The following is a 22,189-nucleotide window of genomic DNA, read 5'->3' on the forward strand; positions in this document are numbered from 1 at the left end:
CTCAATCTGAGGACATTGTGTTGTGAAATATGTCACTGTGTTGCAATTATTATTATTGCATCCAGTGGCATCAATAAAAAGTCACAATAAAGAAGCATATGGGACACCACCCTGTAAAACTTAATCTGCATTAACCACTAAATTACCCCGTGCAAACACATCTGCAATAACAGCTCTCTGCTCCCTCCTTGAGAAATCTTAGACATGGATTCAAATTTTATCTCTTTCTCCTTAAGATTTCTATGTTTTGTCACTCCGGGTTTACCACAGAAATAATGTGACTCTGCACCATGTAAAATAACTGGACTTGACTACAACAAATCTAGGATAAAGGTATAGAAAAGAAGCCATATCAAACTTCTCACTTGTGCAGGCATCGGGAATAGCAGCAACGTTCCAGTCCTGAACATTGCCTAGCTTCAGCTCTTCCGCTGTATTAATTCCTATGAAATAATTCTTTCTATTAACACTGAGAGATAGTTAGACTAGTTCCTATCATTCTAATGTTCCTGAAAAGTATACTTTCTCAGCCTCATGTTTGATATAGGAAAGCTCTGATTTATAAACGCTTTCATAAAGTGTTTATGCTAATCACATGCTTTTTACTAAATCTAATATTAATCTCCTCTTATGGCAAAGAATATTAGATATACAAAAATGTGTGGTTTAAAAAATGTTCGTAAAGTACCCACAATCAGATTCCCCTGCTAATTGTTAGCATTTATTCCCCAACCAGGCTGTCCTGAAACTTTAACTTAAAATATTTCACTTACCAATTTTCGTTGAAATAATTTAACTCTGTAGCTCTTTGGTAGGAACCATCCAAATGTAACCCAATATGTTGGTTTTTGGCAGACTAACAGTAGCACCAAGTGTGATCTTCCACTCTTCCATTCGAGAAGGTGTTAACGCAAAAGCCTAAATATTGTCATTACACTCAAATGCTAACATTATTAACCTCTCCACAGCTGATGTTCGGTCTTTCTAAGGATAATGAATGCACTTGCTTCTATTCTAGATGTTCCAGAATAAGGATGTCGGTTTTTGACCGTGCAAATAGCTGCTAATTATTTTGTACAAGTAACAACTCTGCATTTCACCTACAGCCCCATCTTGCAAAGTGTCGTGGATTTCTGAAGGGAAGGACCCTGTGCAGGCACATCTTCCACAGAGCCAGTGTCTCATACATAACTGTTTGTAACTTCACCTGCTCCTGAAGAATGTTAATGGCTCAATTCTGAATGCTCTCACACAAGCGGGAGTATGAAATCCCACACGGGCGGTGCTCAAAAGGCATTTAGATTTAATACATGCAGGATGTACATCTTTATCCAGAATAAACTGAAACGTTAAAAATCAAGCTCAGTACAAATAAAACATACCTTCATTAGTTCTAAAGGGAACACGTTTCTGCATTTATTTTTGAGGCAAATTTCTCGAGTCCAAGGCAAAGGATGTAACAGTGCCAGTGCTCTTTGGAAAAAAGTTGTCTTTCAGGCAACGTGTCCCTCTGTGCTGTTGGCTCTCTGATGGATAACACCCTCATGTCTGGGGAAGGGGCTGTATCTGTATTTGTACTTATCTACAGGGCTGGGTTCATTGGTTTCGGCTTGCGATGGGTCTCTCCCCCATCAAGTGGAGTATGCCTGTTTGCAACCCTTTCCACAAGCTCTGCCCACAACTTACGAACTTCAGGATAAAGTTCAGCCCCAGGAAGCTGAAAACTGCATGGAGGATTTTGTCTGGGCATCTCAAAATCAATAGCTCAGGAAAAGCATCCACAAGCCAAACCACAGAGAAGAGCTTGCAGAGAGAACAAGGTAGTTTATGCAGAGGCATCTCTCTGTGACCCCTCAAGGACTTGCTCACAAACTCTCCTTAGGCCCTGACTTATGGCAAACAAGGATGGCTTGAACTTAAATACATGCTACAAGCCTTTGAGGAACAATATTTATACCCTTTCATGGCAGAGAATCCACTTCCAGAGAACTTAGATGAAGAGAACAACTACTTGATATGATGCAGCTGCAATTCAGCTCTGAAAATACCAGTACAGTCCCAGCGCTCAGCGCAGCTCATGCTCCAGAGCCCTCGCTTTTGCCGGGCTTGCAGCACACACCTGTCTGGGAGCGCTGAGGGAGGCCTGTTTCAGGGAACAGGTTCTTCACGCTTTCCCTCCCAGAGCTGTCCTGCGCTGCCTGTTCTGGAGAGCACTGGGGAGCAGTTTGACCCCCAGCTGAGATGAAACGGGACCTGCTGCTGCCCCCCCCGACCCGTTACCTCCATGTACCGTACCAACATCACAGGTCTTATCTCCTTCTCTCAGACCTGCGGGTTATGGGGCTGCTTCTCGCAGAGCTAACCGGCGCATCCCTACCTGAAGGGTGGCAGCGCAAACGGGAAAAGCAATGCCACAGGTTTGCCAGATTTCACCAGAAATGTTACGCTAGGAGTTGAGCTGAGACTATTAAACGCACTGAGTTCTCATTTGCAAAGTGAGTACCCCCAGTTCCCGCACGGCTGCTCCTGTGCGGGGGGGAGCGTGTGCGCTGCCAGGGGCTTTCCCCACGGAGCAGAGGGCAGATGGCCCCAAGGGCCTGTCTGTGCGGAGGACGGTGTGCGTGGCCCCGGCGCCTCTCCCCGGGTGGAGGAGCCGCAGCTGCTGCTCCCGGGACTCCCCCTTCCCCGGGGGCCGGGAGCCAGGCACCTCGCAACGGAGGAGGAGACTCTCGGTGTGGTTTGCAGAACATCGGTTTTCCTCTTGAAAGGGCCGGAGGAAGGTCCTGACCGAGCCTGGCCGTGCCTCCCGGCGGCGAGCGAGGCGGGCGCTGCGGGACCGGGAGGCAGCGGGGCCCGCCGCGGCGGGCGGGAAGCGGCGGGGACGGGAGAGCGGGGAGCGCGGCTCCCACCGCCCCCGCAGATCTCGGCGCCGCGGAGGGGCGCGAAGTCTGCCCGAAGCCGCCGGTCACAGGGGGCGAGCAGAGCAGCGCCCATTAACCAAACCCGAACCGACCCCAAGCACCCTCCCGTTCCCTTTCCTCCGTGCCAGGGCAGACAGCGAAAGGTTAGTCGACGCAAACGAGAGGCGGAGGCTCGAGCGGGGGTTGCGCTGCCCGGCTGCGGGGGCCGCCCGGCCCGGCGAGCTTCCAGCCCGGCCCGCGGCCCCGCCGGGAGGAGCCGGGGCGCGCCCGGGGCCGCGCCTTTCGCCGCCGGGCAGAGGGAGGGACGTCCCGCTCGGCCGGGGCTCCGGGGGGCTGCAGCTCCGCGGCGCCCTCAGAAATACCGCCAGCAATGACGCGGACCCCTAAAAAACGGGTGGGGGGTGGGGTGGGAAAGGAAAGTTGTCCAGACTAAAAACACACTCGTCAAACATACCGAAAAGATTCAATTATTTATTTCCTCTGGGGACTCCTGTAACCATTCATTTTTAATAGGGTCTAATTAAGACTTCCCCAACGGGTTTTACTTTTGTAAATATTTCAGACGAGCTCCGGTTTCTAGGAAAATCCTCCAGGGCAAAAAGAAACAACCGCCGCGCCGCACACGTGTGACCCCTTCCCTCCCCGGCGGCCCGGGAGGCAACAAGTGGCCGGCGGCTGGGCCAGCGGCGGCGGCTGCGCTCGCCCGGCCCGGGGCCGCTTTGCTGGAGCGGAAAAGCACGGCGAAGGCGCGCCCCTCTCCCCCCGCCGCGGGAACCGGCCGAAAAGCGGTGGCAGCGCCCGGGCTCTGCGGCGGGGCGGCGGGACCGGGACCGCTGCGGAGGGAGCCCCGAGAAGGGGGGGGGGGGGGGGTGTGTGTCCCCGGCTCCGCGCTCCCCGCCCCCGCAGAAACCGCCCGGAGACTGCCGACGTGCCCGATATAAAATTTATTGATCTCACTTCGTTTGGAAGAAGGAAGTAAACGAGAACGAGGGACCGGGAGCGGGAAGGGGCGTTTCGATGACTTCTTTTGGGGGGGGAAGAAATCCGGTAAACAAAACTAAAACGTTTCTTCATCTGATATGTCAAAACATGGTTCACAGTAAAATTCACAAACCAATTTACATAAGTTTACAGCTTAAGAAAAACCAAGACACACAACTTACTATAAATAAAAGAAATGCCTTTGCGACCCGCACAGCTCTCTCCCACCTCCCCTTTTTTTAAGGAACAAAACCCTAAAGTTAAAAAGCCGTGAAAGCTACAGATCGTTGGTAGAAACCAAGCGGGGCTCCGTAAGGTGGGAAAAACAAAACATTTAAGAAACCACAACGATAATGTGAACAACCGAGTTTAAAAACAAAAGCCCGCCGGTTTTTGGTTGTTTGGGTTTGTTTTTTTTTTTTTTCAATGTCATTGCAACGCTAGAAATCAAACTGAAAGATGCAAGATCTCTTAAAAACTTTTAAGCGAATAAAACAGCACCCAACCTAGCAGAAACCAGAAGAGAACTTGCCGTGGTTTAAAAACTTCACAGCGGCTTCTAGGAGGCAGGAGTTGTGATCTAATAAAATAACAGCTTGCTCGAATACGACTTTTTTTTTGTACAAAAAAAAAAAAGACACAACTAACGGGTTTCCTTTTTAAAATTTCTCCAGAGTTAGTATCAAGTCTGCTAAGCCGAGCAACACTGCCGCACGTCCCGGTGCAGCCGGGGAGCGGTGGCGGGTTAGGGGTTAAGACGGGGAGCCGTCCGGAGCAGCCAAGTTTATATGTGAGTTAGTGGTACGGTACCATTCACGCCAGTCCCGGCACTCTGGTAGTGCTGGTGGACGCTGTGTAACCTGCTGCCCTGCAGGGCGGAAGGGTCTGTGGCATCCCCCCCCGGGGGCAGGTACATGCTGATCATATCCCGCAGGTCTCCCAGGCAGGCCCTCTGCGAGTGGGACGTGATGGCAGGAGGCGGCGAGCTGGGCTCGGATTTCACCACCGAGCCCATGGAGCCCAGGCTCATGGCCGTGGAGGGCTGCTGGCCGTAGGCGGCGGGGGACATGCTGTAGGTGGAGGCGGCGTTCATGTAGGTCTGGGCCGTGGACATCATGGGGCTGTACTGCAGGCCCGTCATGTCGTAGCGGTGCATCTGCTGCAGCTGGGGGCTGTTCATGCCCGGGTGCTGGCTGTAGCCCAGCTGGTCTTGCATCAGTGAGTACGCCCCGTTGGTCCAGCCGTTCATGTGGGCATAAGTGTCAATCCTCTGCCCCACCCCGACGGGGCTGCTCACCGCGTTGCCCCCCCCCGGGGCCAGCAGATTGCCGGGCAGCGAGTATTTGTCCTTCTTAAGCAAGGTCTTGGTCTTCCTTCGGGGCCGGTATTTGTAATCCGGATACTCCTTCATGTGCACGGCCCGCAGCCGCTTGGCCTCGTCGATGAAGGGCCGCTTCTCGGCGTCGCTCAGCAGCTTCCAGTCGGCCCCGAGGCGCTTGCTGATCTCCGAGTTGTGCATCTTGGGGTTCTCCTGGGCCATCTTCCGCCGCTGGCCCCGCGACCACACCATGAAGGCGTTCATGGGACGCTTCACCCGGTCCTGGTCCGAGCCGGCCCCCGCCCCGTTGCTGGCCCCGCCGCCTCCGCCGCCTTTGCCGTTGCTGACGGGAGCGGGGTTCCCCCCGGCGCTGCCCGGCGCGGGCTGCGGCGTCTTGATCTCAGTCTCCAGCATGCTGTACATGGCCGGAGCCGGCAAGAGGTGCGCCAGGGTGGCGGGCGGGCGGGCACCAGACCGGGGAGAGGAAGTTAAAAAAAAAATAAAAATAAAAACAAGAAGGGAAAAGAACCTGCCTGGGCAGCTGCTGCGGGAGGAGGAAGTTTTTTCTGCCTGGCGGGCGGAGGCGCCGCTCCCGAGGTGCTGCTCCTGCGGCGGCGGTTGCGGAGCGGTGCGGAGCGCTTCCCGCGGGCAGCGCCAAGCGATGCGCGCACCAATCCCGGGGGTATTTGATTGACGGGCTATAAATGAGCGGGCGGCAGCCAATCAGCGAGCGGTTCCCGACAGCCCCGACGCCGGTAACTGACCGGCTGGGGGGAGCCAAAAAGTTGGTGTTTCGGGGCTGTTGGTGCCGGACACTCACCCCCCCCACCCCACCCCACCCCCCCCACCCCACCCCCCTGCACCTGGCCCCGGCCCAGGGCTGGCGGCGCAAGCGCAGGGCCGGGGCAGAGCGGGGCCGGGGCTGCGCGGTGCGGAGGGGCCGGCGGGGCTCCCGCGGCTGCCGGCCGCGCCGCGGGGAAGGAGCGGGCCGGGGCTGCCCCCGGGGGCGCGGGGAGGAGGAGCGGGGCGGGGCGGGACGCTGCGAGCGGGAGCCGGGCGCTGGCCGGGCACAAAGAGATTTGGGGCACCCGGGGGGATGCGCAGCCCTGGGCCGAGCCCAGAGGAGCTGCGTGGAGACGGAGCGAGCCCGCGACGCACGGACACCGCCCCGCAGGGGAGGAAGGCGGGGGACAGACTAAACTCTTCCACCTCCGAGCCCTCTCCTAGGGGAGGACCCGCACCGCCCTGCCGGGGCCGGGCACGCCGCGGCCGGGGGAGGCGGCGGGGCCGGTCTGCCGGCGGCAGGGCGCTCCCGCCCGGGCCCACTTGAGTTTTTCCACTCGGCTGCCCCAAAGAGAGACGGGAGGGGGCGGGGGATGGGGGGTGGGGGCACGACACGGCGCTTGCAAAACCCCCAAGTTTCATGGCAACAGCAAAGTTTCGTCCATGTGAAAGAAAACTTTGGCGGAGGGCGCGTGAGTGCAGCGAGGCTCACTGGAGCTGTCAATCACGGGCTTCCCTTTCCGTCCCTTCCCTCCCCTTCCCCTTCCATCTTTCTTTCCTTCCTTCCTCCCGCGGAGGCACCTGCACGGGCAGGGCTGGCAGCGCCGCGGGCGCAGCCCTGCCGGCCGCGCCCCGCTCCAGCGCCCTCGGGGCAGCCGGGCGGTTCTCCCGGCCCCGGGAGGGGAGGCAGACCGAGCCCGCGGGCTGCTCGGAGCCGCGCTGGGAGAGCACCGGTGCTGGACGAGGCGGGCAGCACCGCTGCTGTAGCTCTGAGCAAAGCGCCCCGGGCGCGCGTGGGGCGCAGGGGAGGGTCGGGGGGCTTGAGGCAGGGACGTGCCTGGGCAGCAGGTCCCGGCGAGGAGGGGTGCTGCCGGCGTAGCCCCCCTGGCTTGGCCCCAAAGAGGAGACCGCGCGGCTAACGGCGGTAACCGGCAGCGGGGAGAGGACCTTCCCGGAGCGGGCAGCGCAAGCTGGGGCCGCCAGCCCCGCGGCCGGGGGATGCCAAACGAGCCGCCCTAAAAGGGCGCTGGTGGTACTCGGGAAACAGCACAGCGTGGCGGTGGGCTTTTAGTTGAGTGGATCTGAGCACTGCTGGGATGTAGCAGTTTCAGGTGTCAACTCGTTTTGTACGGATGTTTGGGGTTTTTTTGACAAAGTCATCTCTTGAACAAAGTTGAAGAGGAAACACACCCCACCTGCCGTGGTGCAGTCAGCACCTTGCCTTTGTTGCTGTTTGGTTTGCTGCTGGCGGGTCCTTGAGGGAAGTTAAGATTTTGCCTCCCGCGAGCACAGGGTGACGCGGAAGGTGGTGTTTCGGGCGGTATCACACTAGAAAGAACAGTCCGGGCGCAGTTCGCTCGTAACTTTTGGAACATATTTGAAAAGATTCAGACAGCTGTAATTAACCTCAAGCCCCGCCAAATACTTTGTCCGCTCCAGTCGAGGCTTACGATGTGCCAGGCTGGGCTGGAAGCGGACTGATGTATATCCCGATTAGGCTTTGAAATGATTTTATACAAACGTTTGTTGGAGGGACTGAAGACGCTTGCATGCAGCGAAAAATGAGGCGGTGTATGGAACGAGGGGATATGCTGAAAGCCCTGTGAACGGTGTTCTCTTCGGTGTTTAAATAAATATCACAGCGTTAAATTTCAGGCTCTCACTTTGTCTCTCAGTTTGTCTTTGTACTGCTTGAGACTCCAATTACATTTTTCCCCCAAGGTCCACGCCATTTAACAATTTAAGATCCATGTTATTTCAAAGCAAGGCAACATTTCTCTCAACATCGCTACCCTCCTTGTAGATGAACCGAACTCGACTGAGTAAAAAAGTATAGATTCGCGCATTCCACGCCTCACGGGTCCCTGTAACGCTCCCACTGTACTGGGGTTTCCGTGCCGCACGTGTCCGGAGAAATACCTAAAAACCTGGCTGATCTCCCTTTCCAGAGGAAGGGCGTTGCAGGGCCCGGCTGGACGAGCCCCTCTCTCGGCACTGCCGATGGGCGCGCCTAGGAACCCCCGCAGGACTTCCTGAGCGATCTCGGCGCCCGAGCGGGGGGGCAGAGCCCAGCTCCCCTCCCGGCCGCTGGCGGAGCCCGGAGCCGTGCTCGGCCCCGGAGCCGCGCGTCCCGCCCGGCGGGGGAGCCACGGCCGCGCCCGGGGGGCTCCTGCCCTGCGGCGGCTCCTGCGGCCCCCGGGCTCCGGCCGGGCGCCCCCCGGGAGGGGCCGGGGCTGCGGCCTGGGGAGGGCCACTGGTGTGGGGCGGGGGAGCGAGGCTGGGAGCTGCTTCCAGCGCTGGCACCCACTGCTCCCGCAAATGAGAGCGGGGCCGGAGGGAGAGGTACCTCCTTCCCTCTCCCCGGTCCGAGAACTACAGCTCGCCGGTGGCGGAGAGGAGGAGGCGAGGCAAGCCCCGCTATACCGGCTGCTGGTCTCTAAAGTTACCTGCAGAGCGCTTTAAAGGGTCCGATCCCGCCGCCCCTCAGCGGCCACCAGCGAACTGGAGCCCCCGCCTGGAAGGGGACGCAGCCCGCAGAGCTGCTGCTCAGGAGGGAAGGGGCCGAAGGCGTGAGGGGAGCCAGGCAGCGCCATAAGCGGGGCGGGGGGAGGCGGGAGCCGCAACCCTGGAGGCGTTTTCTTGAATTCATTCCCCGCCGGGAGCGGGGGAGAAGCCGTGCGGGGCCGGAGAGCCCCGTGTGCCCGATGGGGACCGCGGGACGCTCAGGGTTGTGTCAATACAGTTGTCAAAGGCAGAGAAGCCCACCTTTTTACCTTCGTTTCGGTGGCAAAGGAGCGTGAGGCGAACTGAGGAGTTCACAGCCCAATCCAACTTGAACGCGAGAGAAAGCCCACGGCTGCAAAGGCACATTTGAAAGGGACCGTCTGCTTCTTACCCAATCAGCGCTTAATAAGCAACAGCCATTAATATATGTTAATTGTAGCTCCACCGGAGCTTGGGGGAATCTTAGACCCGTGTCAGGGAGGATCGCCGGCTTTTAAAGAATAACGGTATGCACCAAACCGGCTTCGTTTAATCCTGTTATTAAAACCTCCCCACGGTCCCTACCCACACTCCCTACCCACACTCCCGACCCGGATCAGCGAGGGCTGGTCCTCGAAAGGAGCTGAGCTCCCCTTTTGTTTGGACCCTGCTGACCCTCCCAAGGATGATCCTCCGAAAATGCCCAGGCTTTTAGCGATGCTTAAGATGAAAGTTTATGTGCTTTTCTGATTGATCCTTCGAATCCACGTCCTCCCCCAGAAGTGGAAACGTGGTAACGTGACTGCTAAAATGGATCATTTCAGGCTGGTTCTCCAGCGCAAGGTCGTTAGGAGATTTTTTTTATTCCCCGTATAATACTGTCAGGTCAGAAAAAAAAAAAACCACCAGCCCGAGACTGCCTGCGGGGCTGCCCGCCTCGCTGCGGGGCTGGCGCGGCCGGACCGAGCCTCCAGCCCCGCGAGAGGGAGAACAAATCACCGGTCGGGCGGAACGAGCCCCGGCGCCTCGCCGGGGGTTCCCCCGCGCCCCGCGGGCACCCGTGCGGCACTAGAGCCTGCAGCTGTCCCTGCTGCTCACCTACGCGGGAAAGGAAGGGATACTTTTGATGACATCATTAAAAATAGCAGTATTTAAGGACAAAAATCTTAAGCGCGCGGGTAAAACCCGGGCAGCATCGTTTGGGTGCAGATCGATTCCTTTGAACTGAGCCTCCCAGCGCATTCAGGAGGCAGCGGCGAATGTTGGTTTTAATCACCTTTCCCCCCCAGCTGAACTTTTATTTGGCTTCTGACAACAATAGCGGGCTGCAAACAGACCCCTCGGAGCGCCCGCTGAATAGAGCCTTTTCGAGTCCGGATTGTTTCCACCGCCACAAAAAAACAACCAGTAGCTCCGTTTCTTAATTGGGTTGTTCCCGGCCCTCGCTCATTCAGGTGTTCGCGAGGAATTTGTTTATTAGCCCTTGACAAACAGCTCCTCCTGGCAATCGCCTCATGGGGTTGGCTTCGGCGGGAGCGGAGGGATGGGGGGGAGAGGGGGACATTGCTAATAAGGGCTCTCTCCTTCTCCAAGTCACCAATTAACAGTGGTGCAGGGGACCACCAGCACAGGACAACTCGCCAGGGCTCGCTGCGGAGCCCCGAGGAAACGACAGACTTAGCTCGTGTGTTTTCACGCGAAAACACCGAGAAAAACCGAGCACGCCGAGCGATGCTGAAGAGACGACGGCCGCACCCCGCTGCAGGGCAGCCCGCGCCGAGCCTGCCGGGACTCTCTGTCTCAAGTAATCGGAACTTTCTGCAACTTCCCTCCGCTGTTACGGTACCAAGGGCGCAGCACCCCCGAAAGGGCTGTCAAGCGCTGGAGCAGGCTGCCCAGGGCAGGGACTGAGCCACCATCCCTGGAGGGGTTTAAAGGACGCGCAGACGTGGCGCTTAGGGACACGGCTGAGCGGTGGACTCGGCAGTGTCAGGCTTACGGTTGGACTCGATGGTGTTAAGGGTCTTTTCCAACCTAAACCAACCTATGGTTCTACGTTCTAAGGTTCGGCCCCCGCACGGCCCATCCCCCCGCCCCGCAGGACACCGCACCGGGCATCGCCAAGCGCCCGCGTCGCTCGGTGCCCCTCGACCCCCGGTGCCCGCAGCGGCTGCCCCGGCCCCCCGAGGGAGCGCTCCCAGGGGGAGCAGCCCTGCGGGCTCGGCCGCCCCGCTGTGCCCTGCTGCCGCCGCGGCGGCCCGGGGACGCCGCCCGCCCCCCCGCCGCGGGAGGCGTCGGAGGGCAGCGAGCCCCCCCCCCTCCCGGGAGGCGTCGGGGGGCAGCGAGCCCCCCACGGCGAGGCGTGGCGGGGCCCGAGCGGGAGCAGCCCTGCCCGCAGCGTGCTCCTACGGGAGGCACCCGGCCGCCGCGGGCACCCCCTGCGTGCGCGGGGGGCAGTGGGGCTCCCCGAGAAAAAAGCCCTTTGCCCCGCGTCCCGGGCCGCCCGCAGCCGCCGGACGAGGGGCCTCCCCGGGCCGGGACCCCCGTGTCCCCCCTCGGGTACTTGTTGCGGTGCATTAATGACTCTTTCCCGGCGCTGGTGACAACCGACACGTCGCCGCGCTCGTTCGTCAGGAAAAAAACAAACCAAATCATCTCTGTTTTGCCCATTTAAAACTTCGTGAATCTTGTTTCTTATACAGATCCGGTAACCCACCTTATTTGCCGGTAATGATGGCTAGGCTCCTTTTTGTGAGCTAGATTAGAAATCGGACATTAATTGTAAAACTCTAACTTGCTAATTAGCTGCAAATAAACTATTCATTAGTGGCAAATTAAAATCAAAACACACCTTATTTCTACTCTCTGACATACAATTTTGACGGCGCGTATTGTTTCAAACTACAGCCTGTATCACTGGCACAGTAAATTGAGATTCTGAAAGGATTCTCTCCAGGATAAATAATTAAAATATATTCTACTTTAATTGACATTATAGAGGACACAAATGAGGTTTTCCTTTTGGAAAGAAATAGCAGTTTCTAAATAAAGCTTTGCAGGCTGCAGAATGGAGGTTTCAACCAAATGAATAGTCATTACTACCTTTTCAATGATGTGGGCCTTTTGATCAGAAAAGAAATTAGCTCTAAAGGACAGACAATAGGAAGCCTGCCCTGCAATAGGAAGAAAATTAGATGGCTAAGGCTCTTAACAACACCTATTTCTATAAACCATGGAGCTTCTTGCTTTTCAATTACAGCTGTTCATTTCATATAAGGAAAGTGGAAAAACACAGGGGGAATATAAACTCTGTTGCACCAAAGAAGCCCAAGACAGGGCAGCCAGGCAGTCTTCCCATTTCCCTTTGTTTTTATCATAATCAGTTAACAAGTATTATATATTTTATAAAAGCAAAAGTATCCAGTATAGTGTTCTCTAGGTCAATCCAGCGGTCAAGATGGACTATACACTCAGTAAAGGAACTAGAAAACATGAGAAAATTTAAGTTAGGTGGTTGGGTGTTTCCACTGCACATCAAATAAAATAGTTTGCACACCCAGCTCATTTTTTGTGTTCAGAGAAAACAAAACAAAACTGAAGAACTTGAGGAAAACAAGATACTGAATAACACTCTGCTGTCTTTTGGTTATAGTAAAAAACTAACTCTAGTTCTTCTGAATTGAAATCAATGGTCTTTCATTACAGAGAGATTATTTCAGACCTGTTCTCCTCACATTACTTCTAACTCATATGTCTCAGTTATTGTAGAAATCATACTCTTACTTTTAAAATTTAAAATTAACTTCTTGTGTAATAATTTTAAAATATGGGTTCTCTTTTGAATTATTTCATTTGGACATTATTTGTGAACATTATTATTTCTCCTGAATATAAAACTAATATAAGTTTTCTTATGTATCTGAGATGGAATCATAAAAGCACACCTTTCTTCCTCCACCATTTCTCCCTAGCCATACTTGTATGATTAGGTGTAGCAAGTAGATGATAATTTGTTACTAGAGATGCAATACACTGTAACTGAAGTGATCTTTCTGTGATCATCTGAACAGAAAGTAGTCACAAAGCTTTCTTGTAAACAAGTCCTGTTCTCATAGTGACTCAGCTGGACTACAGAGATCTCTTTAACAAATAACATAAAATCACAGAGATTCCCCCCGGCCTTTTGTTTTACAAAATTAAATTTTCTTTCTTTCTTTCCTTCTTTCCTTCTTACTTTCCTTCTTACTTTCCTTCTTTCTTTCCTTCTTTCCTTCTTACTTTCCTTCTTACTTTCCTTATTTCTTTCCTTCTTTCTTTCCTTTTTTCTTTCCTTCTTTCCTTCTTTCTTTCCTTCTTACTTTCCTTCTTTCTTTCCTTTTCTTTCCTTCTTTCCTTCTTACTTTCCTTCTTACTTTCCTTCTTTCTTTCCTTCTTTCCTTCTTTCTTTCCTTTTTTCTTTCCTTCTTTCCTTCTTACTTTCCTTCTTTCTTTCCTTCTTACTTTCCTTCTTTCTTTCCTTCTTTCTTTCCTTCTTTCTTTCCTTCTTTCTTTCCTTCTTTCCTTCTTTCCTTCTTTCTTTCCTTCTCTTTCCTTCTTTCTTTCCTTCCTTCTTTCCTTCCTTCTTTCCTTCCTTCCTTCTTTCCTTCTTTCTTTCCTTCTTTCCTTCTTTCCTTCCTTCTTTCCTTCTTTCCTTCCTTCTTTCCTTCCTTCTTTCCTTCTTCTTTCTCTTTCTCTCTTTCTTTCTCTCTTTCTCCCTTCCTCCCTTCCTCCCTTCCTTCCTCTCTCCCTTCCTTCCCTCCCTCCTTTTCTCCCTTTTCTCCCTTTTCTTTCTTTCTTTTCTTTCTCTCTCTTTCTCTCTTTTTATTTTCTCTCTTTTTCTTTTCTCTCTTTCTTTCTTTCTCTTTCTCTCCTCTCTCTTTTCTTTCTTTTCTTCCATTTTTCCCTTTCTCTCTCTCTTCTTATTGTACTATTTATTTAGAAATAAGGCTACATGGCAAATTCAAAGGGGTGATCAAATATATATTGTTTTTGCTTTGATAAGGTGTCTTATAATTATCCTTTTCACCCTCAAACAATTAAATGTTGAATAAAAATTACTTTCCTTGTTCAGAAAACTAAATCACATTTGTCTTCTACCTAGAAGTGATTTTAATATGAAATATGAATTGCAGCTTTTTATTCAGTGTCTGCATCCCCTTCACTCTGGCTTTGGCCTTGTGATATATAGGAATAAACAGTAAGAAACAGTTAAATCTGTTAAGAATTATCTCCTAACTCTGAAATTGGAGTCACTAATGTCAGTATTTGAAGTAATTTCCCTGCTTGAGGATAGTCAGAAGATCATGATGAATGCAAGCCTCCGCCTCACTTTTTACTGGGACAAAACTTCCATTTGCTTTGTAAGTTCTTAATTAAATTTTCATTTTATTTGAAATGATTTTGTCTGAGACAAGTTACCCAAACTAGCTAGTGGGAGAAACTTCCCGCCACGCAGATAGGCAGCTCAGGTGTCACTGAGACTTCTGCAATTCACAGTACAAAACCTACATAAAGATCTGCATCAGTGAGGAGATGAAGAACTTGGGAAAACCCAGTACTGGTTCTGCAATTTTCAGTCCAGACCTCACAGTGGTCTTTTACTTTGGATAGTATCTTCACTCCCTATAAACAAGTGGAGGGTAAAGAACTGTCTGCAGGAGAACGAGTGAATGTAAACTGACCTTGACTCTCAAAATCTGGAAATCTCACCTGAAATTGTTGAAGTATCAGAGCATCCAGATTATGGAACAAGGCCCTGTTAAGAATAGAGAAGTGGGGAGACTAAAGAGCTTTGAAAACTAGAGTGAACAGTTAGTGAGCGGGGCTATGTTGGAAGGGTTGGACATGACCAGATCTAAAAGACATCAATACTGTGTTAGAAGGGAGAGGTTTCAATCCTTTAGCCCTCCCTGTCCACCATGGAGAAAACATGGCTGGGCTTGACAGCAACTCACTCGACCTGAAGATCCTTTCTGCGCTTTTTTTTCCTGACATATATTGATAAATGTGGGCAATATGTGCTCCACAGCCTTTTGTAAAGCAAAAGTAAGCTTATACATATACAATAGGTATAAAATAACAGAAATGGAACTCACTGAAGAATCAGTTACTATATGGACTGTTTTCATGGCACTAACACATTTCTGACCTGAACATGAGTCACTGTCGTGGTTCAGCCCCAGCTGGCCAACGAAGCACCACGCAGCCGCTCGCTCACTCCCCCCACCCCAGTGGGATGGGAGAGAGAATCGGAAGAGCAAAAGCAAAAAAAAAACCTTGTGGGTTGAGATAAGAACTGTTTAATAATTAAAATAAAATAATAATGTTAATAATGATGATTAAGATAATAACAATAATGATAATATAATAAAAAAGAAAAGGGAAAAAGGGAAAAAAACAGAAATACAAATGATACAATCACTCACCACCCGCCGACCAACACTGCTGGTCCCCAAGCCGCGATTGCTGCCTCCCCTTCCTGGCCAGCTCCTCCCAGTTACATGATATGGAATATCCCTTTAGCCAGTTTGAATCTGCTCTCTTAGCTGTGCCCCCTCCCCTCCCGGCTTCTTGTGCACCTGGCAGAGCATGGGAAGCTAGAAAAGTCCTTGACTATTATAAATACTACCCAGCAACAACTACAAATCGGTGTGTTATCAATATTATTCTCATACTAAGTCCAAAGCACAGCACTAGGCCAGCTGCAGTGAAGAAATTTAACTCTATCCCAGCTAAAACCATGACACTCACAAATAACTACCCCGTTTAATTTAATATTCAGCACTCATCGTCTCTTTCTATAATAGCTCAAATCAATTACCTGATATTGAAGGTATCTCCCAAGAACTGCTCAATTCCCAGTCTTGCTGAACAGTGCAAAGGCTCGTGACTAGCCACCATCAGAATTCTCTATTACTACAGTGACTGCCTAGGGTTACAATGGAGCATATGCTCAAGGTTCCTATTATCTATGTTAGTGGTCAAGCTCTCCATTGACTCTGTAGATAACACCTCTTCTCCTAGTAGGGCAAGTGCAGCTGGCCCTTGCAGAGGAAGAACTTATGCAATGATACAGAAGATAAGGACTTGTGAATGAGGTTTTCCAAGACCATTTTTGAAACAGGTGGACCAGGCACACAATGTGCATCTAGAGGGACACCATGGATGTTGCTGCTTGTGCACCCATCACCTTTCTCATCCAAATAATCTGATCAAAGCCCAGTTCTCCTTGGTTGAGAGGCCATTTTGGTTCCACTATATTCCCTTTTGCAGACCTATCAGGAACATGTGCAGGGTAATTACTGGGACACAGTGCTCCATGGGACAGTGGTGAGGTACAGGAATGTAAGGTGATTCCGGGTGGATTAGACATTGGATCTGAATGTGGGTGAATCATTAAGGTTGGGAAAGACCTCTAGGATAATCAAGTCCAACTGTCAACCCAACACCACCATGTCTCCTAAACCATGCCCTGAAGGGCTACAAGTTTTTTGAACACCTCCAGGAATGGTGACTCCACCACCTCTCTGGGCAGCGTGTAACAAAAATTCCAAAAATCATGCTAGAAAAGAGAAAAAAAATCCACAAAATACAAACTAATTCTGACAGAAGAAAAGAAAAGGCTACTCAGTGAGCGTAGGGTGGAGGGGAAAAGGGCATTTGGTAGGCAGTCCTCAGGCTACTACCTGAAGAACCCTTATAGGAAGTGAGGAAGAGGATGTTGTCTGATGCAGGAGCAGCTACAGGGGGAAAAGGCTTCGAAAGGGATAATTTAGTGGCAAAGAAGAGAAGCCAGATAGGAGACCATGCAGTCTGTAGGGCAGTTAATGTCCTCTGTGGCATGGTTGGTTTTCCTTCTGCTATCTTTTCCTTTTGTCAGCTGCCACTGTTTTCCTGCCCCGCCCCATTCACACTTTTGCAAAACAGCCATCAATATAAGGTTCAGTTTCTTTCTGAAAAGGATTCCATGACTCCTTGGAGAATAGTGTAATCTCACAAAACTGTCATACTCAACTGTGACTTTGATTTAACTTGATTTGAAGACTTCAGAAACAAGGCATATCTAAAGGGTGTCCAGTGAAGTGCTAGGATTAGAATTCAGAAGTATATTGTATAGAGGTTATTTAATCCATAGGATTGCCCAGTCCTATTTATTTATTAGAGGATATATGGATTGGAGCTGAAAAATAATTGCAGGTTTATAAGAAAACACTTGGTATTTATTATTTTGATCAGTGCTAATGCAGACTTGATTTCTGTATCTGGTTTCCAATTTCTATACACAAACTCCATAAAGACTCAAGCCTGCACTATTTGCACACCAATGACACCCAGTAAAGCTAATGGAAAATCAGTGGAAGGTAGTTGTGTTGCATGGAAAAACCAGACTGCTCTCATCAACAGTGATGCTACTTCTCATTGCAGGTTCAGTTAAGCTAAACTGCATGAAGAATGGCAGTTAACTCACCCAAAGCACTGCAACATTCATATACAGTCTTTAAATAAAAATGAGGACCTTATTCTTCCATTCTCCAGATTCCATAAAATAAAATGAACACCAGGGTCTATTTTGATGCTTTTATAGCTCTTCCTGTCATGGTATTTGAATATATTACAATAATCAGTGCAGTTTTTATTTAACAGCATTCCGTGTGAGGTGAGGAAGTACTAGCTTCATTTACAGATGAGAGATTCAGGTGGGCATAATAGCAATGCACGAAAACTTTCTGAAAGAGACAGGAAGTATGTGGAGTCAGATCTCTTGGGCTAGATCAGATTAGCCCAGGGCTTGACCATCTTGCATATCTGCAGTAGATCGTGCCCATTGTACTGGGTTTGGCTACTATCAAGAAAATTAACTCTATCCCAGCCAAACCCAGCACACCCATAAATATTATAAGCTGAAAAGGACTCAAAGCAAACCTGAACTAATGGAAAGGAATCAGTCAGATCTACGTTTTGTAACTCACCGGGAACAGTCCAAATGAAACACCAAGACAAAATAATCCAGAGAATGGAGAAAATGTTATCAATCCCATCTAAAGCTCTGCATATTTGTAACTTGGTTAAATAAAACGTAAAGAATATGTTTTGAATGAGCTGGGTACTGACTAGAGTGGCATGGAAAATATTCTATTACAATAATTATAGCCAAAAAAAGATGAAACTTTCTGAAGAGTAAGAGTCTGCAAAAAACTATTTTTTTCAAGCTCATGCAGGACACAGTTAAGACAGATAGACTTGGCTCGCAGCTAGGAAGTCTACTGCAACAGAGAAAACCTACACCTTTGTGTACCAGCATAAATAGGAATAGCAATCACATATCCCTCCTTAGCAGAGGTGCTGTGGCTCCAGCGCTGCTTGGTTAACGGGATCATTTCCTAACCCAGGCAAGGGCACTCTGCGCTTCCCACAGTGTTCAGGTGCTTCTCAAGTGCTGCCACAGGATACACAGCCACCAGGTAGAACAGTGTCATGTCAGGGAAAAGTGTTACTATTTTTCCTATTCAAACTAATCATAAACCATAGAACATATTTAAATTTACTGTGTTATTATTCCTTTGGATTCCCTTAATTTTAAGTGTCTGAGGAAATGAGAGCTACAGAGAAAAGATGCCTGTGCTGTTGTATAGCATGAAAATGCACAATCAGAATTAAGCAACAATCAAACTTCCCAGACTAATCATTTTCCATTGAGAAATGTTACACCATGACTGCAGATTAATCAAGTAAAGACGTGAGCTTGAACCAACTACACATTTTTAAGGTTTACTACCATACGCTAGGGAAACCTGCACTCCTCCAGACTGAAGGCTGATGTGAGACCTGCTGGATTTACACAGGATTGACACTTATGCTGATACATCTTACTTCAGAAATTTTGAAGATTAAGAGCAAAGTCAAGTTCCGCTGTTTGTGATGAGCGAATTTCCTGTTCAAAAAAGGACAAGACAGCACGGAGGACATGAACTGGTTGAAAGAAACCGCTGTATTTCTGGGTCTTTGGGTCTGATCCCAGAGCGTTACAAAAGAAAATAACAACTATCTGGTAGGTGCTGCTGGCTTATGTACACTGAGCTGGAAATCCTCGGTTCTTTCAGTCTGTACTCATTTTTGCATCATTAACTCTTCAGTAACTTGCAGTTATAGCTCAGTCATCACGAACTGAATGTGGTAAGGGGATTGTACATAGCTCTCCTGCACATAAAGACCCCTCCAAGTTAAACTGCCAGGGAAGTGGGGATAAACAGGTCTTGCTTCTGACAATACCATTAGATTTGTGATGAAATGGAGGGCTTTTGAGTTGAAAGAAATGCTAATCGGGTACCTCTCCCTATAACTATGTTAACATCACACACATAAAACCCCAACATTTCCACATTCAAAATTACATCAGAAAAATTGTTGCTACAATATAAAGTAGCATTCAAATTTTCCTTGTCACTTATCAGCTTCTGGCCTTGCTATCACTACATATTTGATATATATTGAGCTAATTAGACAACTAGCAACATGAGGACTTGAAGAAACACCTGACTCTGGGCTTATTGCCTAGAACAGAGCTGAAATTGTTATACTAATCACACGCCTGCCATTTCTGTCAGCTACTTGTTTGGAAAACAACAGGGATTTTTTAAATTATGATTTTTACTTGTTATACTCATGGCTTGAGGCCAGGCCATGCATGTTTGCTCAATAAAATGCTTCAGAACCATGACGATTACAGTTTATATATCTCAAGGTCATGTAATACCTAAAAGATGATGATAACAGATACTTGTAACACATTGATCAAGCATAGGCTCTGGTTACACTGACTGTTAGTGCGATCACTACTGTTTAGCTTTTCATGTTATGCCTGTCATGCTTCCAAAATTCTAGTGTTTACAGACTGATACAGGTATCAGTGTTACAGGTAGGACAAACATATGTACGTACACACCTATGCACATTGAGAGACACAGTTCACTGAGCAACTTAGAGCAAGAACAAGATGAAACTGAAAAATCTCTTTCTATTTTGTTTATGTGGTACTTGTCTGAGACTGAATCAGTATTCCCACTTAAATAACACTGAAGTTGCAGGCTAGGCACTATTGAGCAGAGACCCTAACTTATTAATGGCATATTTTGTTCTGTCATTCTTTTCACCTGGAGTTAAGGTACCATTATATACAATTACCACTTTCCCAGTAAATTGTTCTGCAAACAAGTCAGTTTTCGTTATCATTTCTGAAGTCTGAGGCATATGAGTAGGACAAGTTTGAGAGGACTGGTTTGAATTATTCTCTCCTGCATTTCTGGGGAAAGGGTAGTTAAAGACAAACATGATCAAAATTATAAATGATAAGATATATAGTCTAGAAACGGTAAGATATATAGTCTTCAGGATAAATTATCTATTGATGTAAATTTTACAATGTCATTATGCCTTGACTTCACTGCCCCTGCAACTTACAGCAGAAGAAAATACAACCTACTATTTTTTTTAGAAAACAAATAAGTACTCCCTTTACTCCATCTTTATAAAATGTGCAGAAGAATGATAATTTAATTCACTGACATTAACACTGATGGTATGATTTTGCAAGGGGCTTCAACTAACTGATTAAAACTGGTTAAGTTAACAGATGTCTCCACCTGCTCATACCCTGCGGAGAATAGGACTCCATAACATGAAAAGAATAATTAAAAAAAAAAACAAAAAACAAAGGTTGCACATAGCATATTTTCACTTGCTTGGAATGAATTCTGTGTTACAGGAACATGTTTAGTGATGCTACTCCAACAAATAGACTAGTGCAATAGTGCAATATCATGTGCAATAGCTTTTTTCTAAAAAATAAGGTGTGTCCATGTAAGTGGAGGCCAGATAAATCACTATAAAAAATGTAAATGGCTGAACAAGAGCAGGGCTACACATAATAAGGTAAAACTATTTTAGTACAAATACCAGAGTGATATTACCACTAGATGGGATTTTTCTGTCTTCAAGACATGCAACAGTATTTATAATCTGCATGTGAAATTGCCGGGATTGGGTGTGCCCGGGGCATTAGCAGGTGTGAATGGCCAGCAAGGTAGCTGTCCATTTGCATGTGTGATGTTGATAAAGAGCCACACGAATTGAGCTCACATCTGCATATTCCTTATGCAGCACGGGCAGTTTTGAGTACCAGACCTACAAGGTCCAACTGTAACACACCTAAAGTCATATTAAATTCTAAACCGGAAGTGTTGGTGTAAGCACAACGCTCACTAGGTTGCCAAAATGCATACTAGATTTTTTTTTAATTATTGAAATGAGGCTACAGTTTACTGCCACCTTACATACTACTGATGGGCAAATGGGGTATAATGTATATCTGCACAGTTTGATAACAATTTAAAGAAAGCTCAAATATGCATTCAGCCTAGACAAAGAACTCAATCCTGTTTGATAGGTAAATTACCTTTTTTGTTGTTGCTCTTTGAGAGAATATACTATATTTTAGGACATTTCTCATATAGTGAAAATCAATTGCATGAAAACAATCATGTTTGGAATAGCATCATCCAGTTGTGTGGAAAAACATGAACTGAACAGGAGCGTAGCCTCCTGACAAACAAGATTTCTGAGTGCTAGTTGAGATCAAGTAGCAAACAGTAACTAGTCTGAAACCTAGTAATGCTTCCATGTGTTATGTAGTTAAAGGCTAACAGATACAAATGAAGTTAAAATGCTCGAAGTGTTTTGGGGGAATTTGACACAGAGCTTCCATGAACTTCACACAACGCGGGGAGGTAGTAAGCACAGGATATTTGCTTGTAGCAGCAGACTACATAAAGGAACTCAATATAACTGGAATTATACTCACTCAGTTCTGAAAAAGTGAATAAAAATGCCATCTTGAATTCTCACTGCTTTTCAATCGCTTACTGTGTCCTAATTAACTTCACTCTTGAACTGTTGATCTTTTATTGCATTTTCTGATTTTTAGCTAACACAGCTCAGGGTCCTGCTCTGCTCTTCTTCTGAGAGTTAAATTTAAATAAGTTACTGGATGACATATATGCTGTAGTAGGTGTCATATTACTAGTAGCTTGATAAGCAGCCGTCTCTATTTTTATTATTTAGCGGGCCACTGAGATTATCTCAGGGAAGTAACTTCCTTTCCTCTCTGCTCGCACAGCCTGTAGCATATTCCTATTGCTCTGTCACATGGGAATTTAACATTCTCGGTCTGACAGCACCTGTTTTCTTAGAAGTATTTACTGATCTTCAGTTCTGATCTCAGGATAGCAAGTGCCAGATTAAGAGCACTCTGATATGAGTGTAAATCCAATGATACAGCGTGATTACTGCTGAGTAACCTTACCATTATCTCAGTACCGCTGAAATCCAAACAGGAACTGTAATCTATTTTCTCTTTGAAATGGATCCAGATTTTCACTAAGAATATTAC

General features: G+C 48.7%; 1 protein-coding gene and 1 long non-coding RNA gene across 2 annotated transcripts in view; both read right to left on the reverse strand.

Annotated features, from left to right (window-relative positions):
- The window catches only part of LOC142063111 (uncharacterized), a 124,171-nt gene that overhangs the window by 31,283 nt on the left and 70,699 nt on the right, over positions 1-22,189 (reverse strand). The gene's annotated exons all lie outside the window — the stretch shown is intronic.
- LOC142063110 (transcription factor SOX-3-like) lies at positions 4,004-5,935 on the reverse strand. The gene has a single exon (XM_075106492.1). The coding sequence runs from the start codon at positions 5,641-5,643 to the stop codon at positions 4,687-4,689; it is 957 nt and encodes a 318-aa protein (XP_074962593.1). The 5' UTR covers positions 5,644-5,935; the 3' UTR covers positions 4,004-4,686.

This window comes from Phalacrocorax aristotelis, chromosome 11, assembly GCF_949628215.1.
Source record: "Phalacrocorax aristotelis chromosome 11, bGulAri2.1, whole genome shotgun sequence".
Classification (NCBI taxonomy): domain Eukaryota; kingdom Metazoa; phylum Chordata; class Aves; order Suliformes; family Phalacrocoracidae; genus Phalacrocorax; species Phalacrocorax aristotelis.

What these genes read in the sequence shown, in the direction of transcription:
- LOC142063110 (XM_075106492.1), bottom strand. Translation starts at nt 5,643, where the DNA reads ATGTACAGCATGCTGGAGACTGAGATCAAGACGCCGCAGCCCGCGCCG.